Source organism: Alosa sapidissima, chromosome 4 (assembly GCF_018492685.1).
Source record: "Alosa sapidissima isolate fAloSap1 chromosome 4, fAloSap1.pri, whole genome shotgun sequence".
NCBI classification, from domain to species: Eukaryota; Metazoa; Chordata; class Actinopteri; order Clupeiformes; family Clupeidae; genus Alosa; species Alosa sapidissima.
Window position 1 is genome coordinate 30,727,294 of NC_055960.1, and position 10,000 is coordinate 30,737,293.

The 10,000-nt window shown below is 48.4% G+C and overlaps 1 protein-coding gene across 1 annotated transcript in view; it reads right to left on the reverse strand.

The window, feature by feature from the left end:
- srgap3 (SLIT-ROBO Rho GTPase activating protein 3) overlaps positions 1 to 10,000 on the reverse strand; it is an 80,132-nt gene that overhangs the window by 36,589 nt on the left and 33,543 nt on the right. The window contains 2 exon segments of the mRNA XM_042089038.1: positions 3,592 to 3,654; positions 8,763 to 8,925. Of these exon segments, the coding sequence (XP_041944972.1) occupies positions 3,592 to 3,654; positions 8,763 to 8,925 (226 nt within the window).

The window sequence follows — 10,000 nt, forward strand, 5'->3', positions numbered from 1 at the left end:
CAGGATTAAACTACAAGGAACACATGACGGGATGTTTGTTTGCATCCCAGTCCTAATTGCCCAGACTCTAGTCCACACAGAAGGGTCGCTGGATTGCAAATCACCACTGGCATCACACCAGGACAGTGTGCTTTAACTGAGAGGACCTGCCCATGCCTCGCAGGCCCACAATTAATGAGTGCTAAGGTCTGTAATGAAACCAGAAACACTAGTGTTGCACAAGCCCTTCCCCAAACGCCCTGCTTTCTCTCACGTTCCAACCCCTGGCTTGATCGGTAAAAATTGTGCAAAACCTGGATGACTGAGCATCATCACACTCTGGTGACACAGTTGTGTTTCAATGGCTGTCACCAAAAAGGTCCCGAGCCCAAAAAAAAAAAACATGGCTTCAGAAACAGCTTTTTTTCCCGGCGGTTAGAGAGGAGCCAGATTCATGCCGCAGTGGCTATTTAAAAGCCAGGGGTTGAATGAACGGCACATTTTTAAAATGTGTTGCAACAGAAGTACAAGCGGGAGTGTAGGCTGCAAATTCATTATGAAAACAGCTCCTGGTTCCCCAAAGCAAGCAAATGAAATGCGGCGTGCTCTAGGCCAATTTCTTTTAGTCAGGCTCTGCGACTGTTTTTTTTTAAGAAGAGAAAATGTAAAAGGGTGTGTTGAGCTTCGATATTTTTCATTTCATATTCTCTCCACAGCTCCAAAGGCCTCAGGGTAAAAGGGGCCCTGCACCTCCAATCAATAGCAGCCATATATCAAAACAAGCAAATGGATGCAGGTAATACTTTTAATTTTCATTACTGAATCAATGCAGCGCATTTGTGCAATTGCATTTCCAAGGCCGCTCAGTGTGCTTGCTCTACGGAGCACAACAAACACATTGGAACTATGAAGCCAACAAATGCACAGAAGCATAGCTTCCTCATACATGCCTGCAAGAGCACAGATTAGACATCCTCAATCCCTGCCTTTCTTTAAATATACACTCCAAATGTTATACTAGTGACTTTCATCTGCATGAGCACAATCTACTGTATGCCTTCCTGCATACACATTTCCACTTCCTCCCGTCAGTATATTTAGCAGCACGTCAAATATGATAGCGCACTGGATTAGCTCTCCTGCTGAATATACTCTGCAGGAGGAATGACAAAGGAGCTGAAGGAGATGGCTGCCTTTATCCCCACATAAAATAAAACCTACGGCGTCCATCAACAGACTCCGCAAATACCTACGGAGGCGTGCAGTCTGGCCAGGCAGGACGGGGGGGTAGGGAGAGGAGAGGAGACGACAGCGATCTGCTCTCCCCAGAACAAACACACTCTCATCTGCCCGCGACCTTGAAAAGGCTCACTGCTGCCTCTAACGATCCCGTGGGAGTGTGTGCTGCCGACAGAACCTAGCGGAGCACGAGGTGTGGCCATTTTGGGGGGGGGGGGGGGGGGGGGGGGGGGGGGTCACTAGCACAGCTTCATTCATAAACATCACCTCTGAGTAAACATAGTGGGAGGCCCAAGGGCAGATGGAAAGTGCTGCACTAAAGGTCCCGTATGGATTAGGGATCAAGTGCACTGTTTACCTGGTGGTCTCAAAGCCTTCAGTGACTTGGACTCGACAGGATTAATGTTTTCTCACTGTCTGGTCAGACCCTATATACAGCCTGACTCAGTGACCAATCCTCTGCTTCTCCAGGAGTCAGCTGACTGCTCCCTAGACAAATCTCAGTACCCAGCAGAGTGGCTTGGTTCTCGTGTCTGTCAGTGAGGCTACGCTGACGGATGTTCAGCCATTTGTCCAGAGCCCTCTCAGGGATAACCCTCTGACAGCGACCAAGCCTTCAGAGCAGAGGAGTGAGGCTCGGATCGGCTTTCACTGGTTGCCATGCTTTCTCCAGCGATTACGCAATTGGAGTTGAAGACTGCTGACACATACAGTGGAATTCTGTTAATGTAATCCAGATTTTTTTTTTTTAACTGGATGATAACTCTGAGAGCTAAAACTGTACGCTGTCTTTTCAGAGAGAATGCGTGCACACTGTGCAGGGTGACTCTGAACTCTATCCAACTTCAAACAAATGCATTTTATTATTTAATCATCAGAATATAATTCTGCGTACAGGAGCGGCCACCTGTTCAAAGCTCCCCTGACCGGACAGCTGGGCGGCCCGTGTGAGATGTAGGCACTGGGGCCAGGTCCGCTTTGATAGCCTGTCTCCTCTGACACGGGGTGAATAAGTAATCTCAGTCAGCTCTCCTCAGGGGGGAGACAGGAGTGCTGAAGTTGCCTGGAGTTCATCCAGGACCCGGGTACAGAGTCTCCTTCAGAGCACTACTCTCCCAGCCAGAGAGAGAGAGAGAGAGAGAGAGAGAGAGAGAGAGAGAGAGAGAGAGAGAGAGAGAGAGAGAGAGAGATAGATAGATAGATAGATAGATAGATAGATAGAGAGAGCGAGAGAGAGAGAGAGAGGGAGAGAGAGATAGATAGATAGATAGATAGATAGATAGATAGAGATAGATAGATAGAGAGAAAGAGAAAGAAAGAAATAGAGGGATGGAGAGAAAAACAGGGGAAAGACAGGAGCAGCAGAAAGGAGAAGGGAAAACAAGACAAGTAGGGTGGGGAGTAGAAGCTATTGAGCATAATTTGCCTTTCACTTCTGGATGGAGGGATAAATCCTGGCAGAGAGTTTCATTTGAATCGGCCTGGAAGATAAAGTGAGGGCTGATGTTATAACCACATAAATAGAGAGAGAGAGAGGGAGAGCAAGAGAGAGAGAAAGGGATGAGGAGCCCTAGGACAGAGCAGGCTGCTGGCAAAGCCTCTTCCCTCAATGTGGAAGTGATTTGAGCTGAGATCAGCTCTCTGCGAGGCAGCTGCAAGCTTCCACTCAATCAGCAGAGCAGGCAGCAGTGGACTCTTCATCACCATTATCATCACCACCAGCAGCAGCACAGGCAACAGCAGAGCTCCTCTATCTGCTCCTACCCCCACAGAGAGCGAGGGAGAGGGAGAGAGGGAGAGAGGGAGAGGAGGAGAGGAAGAGGAGGCATGGGGAAGAGGAGAGGAAGAGGAAGGAGGTGGTGTCACTCCTCTGCAGTACACCGTTCCAGTGGAACCTGAGCGTCTGCTCTCGGTTTCTCTTCCCTGTTTCCCTGTGTTGTGATATTTATGATATAAATGACGTGATGACATTCACACAGCTGGGCTGGATCTCGTGTTTTAATTGCTAACATGCAGAACAGCCCCACACATGGGGATGTAGGGGGTGAAGAGCAGGAGAGAGAGAGAGAGAGAGAGAGAGAGAGAGAGAGAGAGAGAGAGAGAGAGAGAGCTCAGGAGAGAGAGAGAGCTCAGATGAGAGAGTGGACCTATTACGGAGGGAATAATGATATGATAAAACACACACAGGAATCAAATGTGAAATTAGGCCTCCCACCAATGTCTGTCTAAATAAAATGGATGAACAGACAGCTAAAATCCAGTCAGAGTGCTTAAGAGTTTATGTTGATGCAGGTCTATGTACACATATTGACAGATACACAAGTAGACAATTTTAAAAAAGAAAGTAAAAAGAAAAAATATTTTTATACTCACAGTGTAGAGTTCGTTTGTCACCTTCACCAGCTCTTCGTGCATCTGGATCCCGATATCTTTACTCTAGAAATAGAAAAAAGAAGTATATATATATATATACAGTATATATACAGTATGTGTGTTATGTGACATCTAGTGACCACAGGAAGAGCCACTAACCTCCTGTACAGTTAGAGTGCTGACAGCTCCACATTCAACATAGGGTGCAGATGAGCTAGAATAGCACATTACAAGTGCATGAGGAAACCATAGCACAGACTTACTTTAGTTACTTTAGCTTTCCTCTACACCTAGCTGCCTTCTAAGCAGCAGCTCTGTGACAATGCTACAGTGCATGTGTGCTGTGTGTGTGCGTGCGCGTGTGTGTGTGCATGCGTGCATGTGCGTGTGTGAGTGTATGAGTGTGTGTGTGTGTGTGTGTGAGTGTATGAGTGGTTTCATGTTTCATGTGAGTGTATACCACACCAAGCCCCCCCCCCCCCCCGCTCCACTCCTCCTTTCCTGTCATTATGGGGGTCTCTATGTTTAGCCGGCGCTTTGACTAAATGTCAATCCTCTCATTACAGCGGCACACATCTGCTTGGTTCTGACTGACAACACCCTGTCGCGCCTGGCAACCTCGCTACGCTGCGGGGTCGGGGCGGATGGATCTGCTTTCTGCGCCTTCTCTGCAGACACGTAGGATGCAGAACACAAAGCATGAAGCGTCTCCTCGCGCGCTGCTAGAGGCCTTCACTGTATCAGTCACAAGAGCACGGTGACTGCAGCATCAGAACTAGCTACTGAGAGAGGGCCGGGCGAAGCTCCACAAACAAACTTCAACACTTCTGTCTCTCAGCTGAAAGAGTCAAGAGGAAGGACAAGTGCACTCTTCACACCTCCCACGTAGGCAGGGCACACTCACACACACGCACACACACACACACCTGGAGGGCTGTGAGCAAATAGGTGAGAACAAGACACCCTAGCAAAACTGCACTGCATGTAAGACAAACAGCACGTCGTGGGAAGGTGGCAGCTACAGAGAACTTGTGCCTTCCGGAAAGTGCTAAAAAACAAAATAAACAAACTAATGAGAATGTGCGTGCACACACACACACGCACACAAACACACACTTCAAACATTACATTAGAGAAAAATCAAGCTCATTGTCCTGCCATCAGGTGGCCTGTCTGAGAGAGCACAGAGATGGGCACAGAGATGGGCACAGAGATGGGGCGCTGGCCACAGCATGGCCGCTGACGGGAGGAGCGGCGGCACACAAGTGTGAAAAGAGTTCCGTTCTGTGACAGAATGGCCGTCTGCCGCCCCGCTTCACATCTCACACCACTCGCCGGTCACTCAGCACTAATGGGTCGTGCGGCCCACAGAGAATATTTCACAGGGTGGTTTACACTCCTCCTCCCACCACCAAATCTCTCTCTCTCTCTCTCTCTCTCTCTCTCTCTCTCTCTCTCAGAGCCCCTCCTAGACAGGCTCCATTTACACCAGAGCATTTCTCCCCCTCCCCTCCTGCAATCAACAGAGATGTATTACACCCTGTACTCCCACAGAGCCTCTCTCTGTACATAAATCATAATGGAGCTTAATATGCCCAGATCAATACAGCCCACACAGCAGTGCTTCCAGTCTGGGCTCTGAGCAATGTTTATGGATCAGAGATTATCTCTATACACACACACACACACACACACACACAAAGAACCCCCTAACACCTAAGGTATATTCCCGCATCCAGCACTACCAGTAGTTGCATCATCCGTTGAGGCTCATTTGGGGTGTCTGTGGGGAGCTGCCGCAGCTCCCTTGATATGTGCACCACCCTTTCCCAGCATGCAAGCCCTGCGCAACACTGACGCTCCATAACCACCGGGCCTCTCTGATCTCCCTGCCCCCTGTGTGCTCGCATTCCACTCGTTAGAACACACAGTAGTAGGAGCCACTGATGTCGAAAGTTCAATGAAATATCAAATGAAATCAGCCTAGAAAGAGAGAAGTCTGGAGCATTTGGAAAAGGGGGTCACACTGAGTGTATGGCATTTGGATGGTCGGCTGGCCGAGTTGTCAAATGCACTGTGGAGAGCAAAGAGGGCTGGACTGAGCCTACAGGGATGAGGTGAAGAGAGGAGAGAGAGAGAGAGAGAGAGAGAGAGAGAGAGAAAGAGAAAGAGAAAGAGAGAGGGAGAGGGGAGGAGGAGAGAGAGAGAGACAGAGAGAAAGGACAGCCCTGATGCAAGAGCCAGCAAGAGAGAGAAAGCAATAATGCTAGCAGAGCACTTAGCTCTGTTACTCTCATACAGAACTGTATGGTGGCCTTACTGAGACATAGAGCAATGAAAAGTACACTAATAAACCATAGGTACTACAATTTCCTAAGTATAAGATGAACCCTATATAAACTGCATGACAGTATTTTATGCAAATAGAAAAACCTGCATTGACCGCACACATGTATTCACTGCAGTTAATTAAACATTATATTACTGTGTCACAAAATACTACATTCCATTTATTGTCTACGGCAGGGGTGTCAAAGATACAAGTAGATTTCATACCACCCCCCCCCACCCCCCAGATGTTTTAGGTTGGAAGGGAAATTAGACATTACCATCCAGTTGTCTTTGACAATGTGTAATAAAAATATCTCTTTGATATTACAAACCATCCTCAGGAAGGAAGATGCAAACAAAAGGGAAAATGTGGTTTGCTGCACCAACAATTACATTATGTTGGCGTAACCATATACTCTGGAATAGAAACAGACTTGAAAAGTAGGGTGTTTCAAGAAGGAAAGAGCATCATATGACAGCGGTATATGACAAACATATGTCTTGTTTTCTCATAAGAGGGTGTGGTAAAGGAGTAGATCATCAAACAACAGATACCCACAGAATAATGATATTGACCATGCCGGTCCCTACAAGGTCTCATATAGCAACAAATCCGGCCCGTCGCCTATTATGAGTCACTCATACTACTCACTTGAAAGATATAGACCCTTTCAACAATAAAAACAAAAACAACGCTTGAACGTTCTATTTGGGCCCCAATCTACTTCCTCTGCATTAAGATAACATATGGAATGTTAAAACGGAAGTCTTGTGGGGCCAACTATGATGCTGATAATGGAAAGGGTCTATACTGTATAGCCCAAGTCACTCATAGAGGGAATAAAACCTACAGAGACGAACTGTTTATGTGTGCACCACAGCTGTGGCATTTAGTGAAACAAAGACAATCAGAAAGAAGAATGAAGATCTATAGTCTGCCCTGTGTATTAACCTCATAGCTGAATACATTTCGCAGAATCGCTGTATAAACCTCGGTAAATAGGCGGGAAATTACAGTATGGGCAAAGCATATAAATGAAGGCCACAACCCTCAAAAACAATGTTTGGGTGCCTGACTGATGCTTTCAACACGGACAGATTGATCCCTTTATCAGAGACACATTCGTAAAAGAGGCATTTTTCCCACGGGTCAAGAGGCCATCATTACCATACCAGCCAAACTACCCGGCCAATCTAAGGCCAGTGCAGTGGGGAGGTACAGCTTTAGCCAGGGGCTGCACAAGCAAAGCTGAGACACGGTATGTGCACTTGGATACCCCAAGACTGTGCAGTGAGTATGGGTTATTGGGCTGTATTACTGTGCAGTGAGTATGGGTTATTGGGCTGTATTACTGTGCAGTGAGTATGGGTTATTGGGCTGTATTACTGTGCAGTGAGTATGGGTTATTGGGCTGTATTAATGTGCAGTGAGTATGGGTTATTGGGCTGTATTACTGTGCAGTGAGTATGGGTTATTGGGCTGTTTCACTGTGCAGTGAGTATGGGTTATTGGGCTGTATTACTGTGCAGTGAGTATGGGTTATTGGGCTGTATTACTGTGCAGTGAGTAAGGGTTATTGGGCTGTATTACTGTGCAGTGAGTATGGGTTATTGGGCTGTATTACTGTGCAGTGAGTATGGGTTATTGGGCTGTTTCACTGGATACCCCAAGTGCAGAAGAAGAAACTGATAACTGCCCCACTGTTTGTGCCTGGTTTCTTCCACAGGGGGTTGAGATATGCAACACTTTCCCCCACCACATCCACCGTTGGATGAAAATGTGAGAGGGCTTCATTTGATGCACCTTTCCACTCATTTACTGTGGAATGTGCGTATTTATTTATTTCCGCAAAATGAGACAGGAATGCAATTAAGAGTTGCATTCATTTCCTGCAACAGGAGGAAAGTCGGTCCAGGACATATTTCTCTGACAACGTCTGAAGAGCGACGCCCTCAGCCTCGGCCGCCTGGCTGCTCCCGAGGCCCGTGATTGGCTGACCGGGGACTCTGGGCAGACTGGCTGCGACAGTGCGAGACGCGGGGTGGCAGACAGGGCCTCACCTCCAGGAAGCAGGGCCAGGTGAAAACACGGCGCCTGTGTTTGGCTTAGACCTCAGCCATCTCTGCTATGTGCTGACAGCGCTCCAAACACAGCACACCGAGGCCTGGGTGGTGGTGGTGGGGTAGGGGGCAGGCCTGGGCTGGACAGAGGGGCACCCTACAGCAGCAGCAGTAGCAGACCCTCACCAGACACACACACACACACACACACACACACACACACTTTCACCACCCGAGTTCTACATCTCTCACACACCCTCAAACAGAATCACACATTTTTTTTCACCACATTTCAAAGCAGGAAGGCTTGTCCCAAGCACAAGAAGCAACTTGATCACCATGAGAACACATCCAGGCAGACTTGCATCTCAACAATGACTTCATTCTTCCAAACAGCCCAACAACCCATACTTACTGCACAGTGAAACAGCCCAATAACCCATACTCACTGCACAGTAATACAGCCTAATAACCCATACTCACTGCACAGTAATACAGCCCAATAACCCATACTCACTGCACAGTGAAACAGCCCAATAACCCATACTCACTGCACAGTGAAACAGCCCAATAACCCACACTCACTGCACATTGAAAGACTGACAACAAACTCAGCATAGTTCTTAGTCATACCATGTTTGTAAGTCTGCAAAATCTACTCCTAGATGAACAAATGCTCTGAAACAAACAGATCATTATGCACTCTTGTTACACTAAGGGTGGCCTTGACATTTACACAAAGGAGACGGTCAACATATTTCCACACAGAGCCCACTGACCTTCTTGAAGAGCCGGATGACGTCCTCGGAGATCTGGGACAGGCGCACAATGACGTTGTTGATGTAGATGTCGTTGAGGGTGGCATGGTCCCGGCTCTCCCGGCGCGTCTGATTCAGGACCAAGTACCAGCAGTTCACAGAGGACAGCAGGTGCTGGTCTTTCCTGAAACACAAAAGGATTCAGGAGGGAGAACGTTAGAAGTGTTCGGGCTCAATAGCAGAAAAAAAAGTAAATATGAAGTAAATATGTTATTTTACAGCCCAGGGATGTTTTACAGAGTGACATACACAAGCAGTCTCATTATATTTACATCTACGACTGGAGTTGTGTCAGACTGGACTGTTTTCAGCCCTTTGAAGTGTACTACTCGGCAAAAGGGAAGCTGGCACGATTCCAGCCCACTGCTCCCTACTCAGACAGAGGAGGGAGGGTCCATGTGGACACAAGGTCTGGCCGCCATGCTGCTGATGGCGGTGGGCAGCATACGGTCAGCAGCCCCCTCCCCGCCTAGCCAACGGTCTGACACCACTCCATTGATTGCTTAATTCCTTGACGCTGGTTGCCATGATGACCCCTGAAGGGGGAGCGTCTCGGCTTGAAGCTAATCAGCTTTCGAGGCTTTCACCGTCGGCCGCCACCGCCTCGCTCCCTCCCTCTCGCCTGAATCCCATCTCACCATCTCAACGCACATCAATCAGGCAGCCCGAGAGACAGATCAACATGGAGACCAGGGAGCTGCTTGGATGTCAGGCTGCGAGGGATGCTGATGAGATATCAGATGGAGATGAAGGCCAGTGAAAGTCAAGGGATGTAGGGAGGACATCAAAGCTCCTCCACATCAGCACCACCACCAGCACCACCACCAGCACCACCCTTCCCCTCACCCCCACCACTCCCCATCATCCCTCCTTCGGCTAGGGCTTCCGCAGGGCTAATCACCTTTAATGAAGCTCATATCAGCCGGCTCCAGCACTGAGCTCCTTATTAGGACCACTCTAATCCTCTCTAAATCCCAACGCAGACACACATACACACACAAACACGCAAACAAAGACATACGCCTGATGCATTCACAGCTAGTCATCACTACATCAGATCAGACCAGACCAGACCAGGACAGGCCCCGTCTGATCCAGCCCTGCAGGGTGGAGGGGTGACGCTGAGGGATGGTGGTGGGGAGACACCCAGCAGCCTCTTGGCTCCAAACACTGGGCTGTGTGCAGCAGAGAGGGCTGGC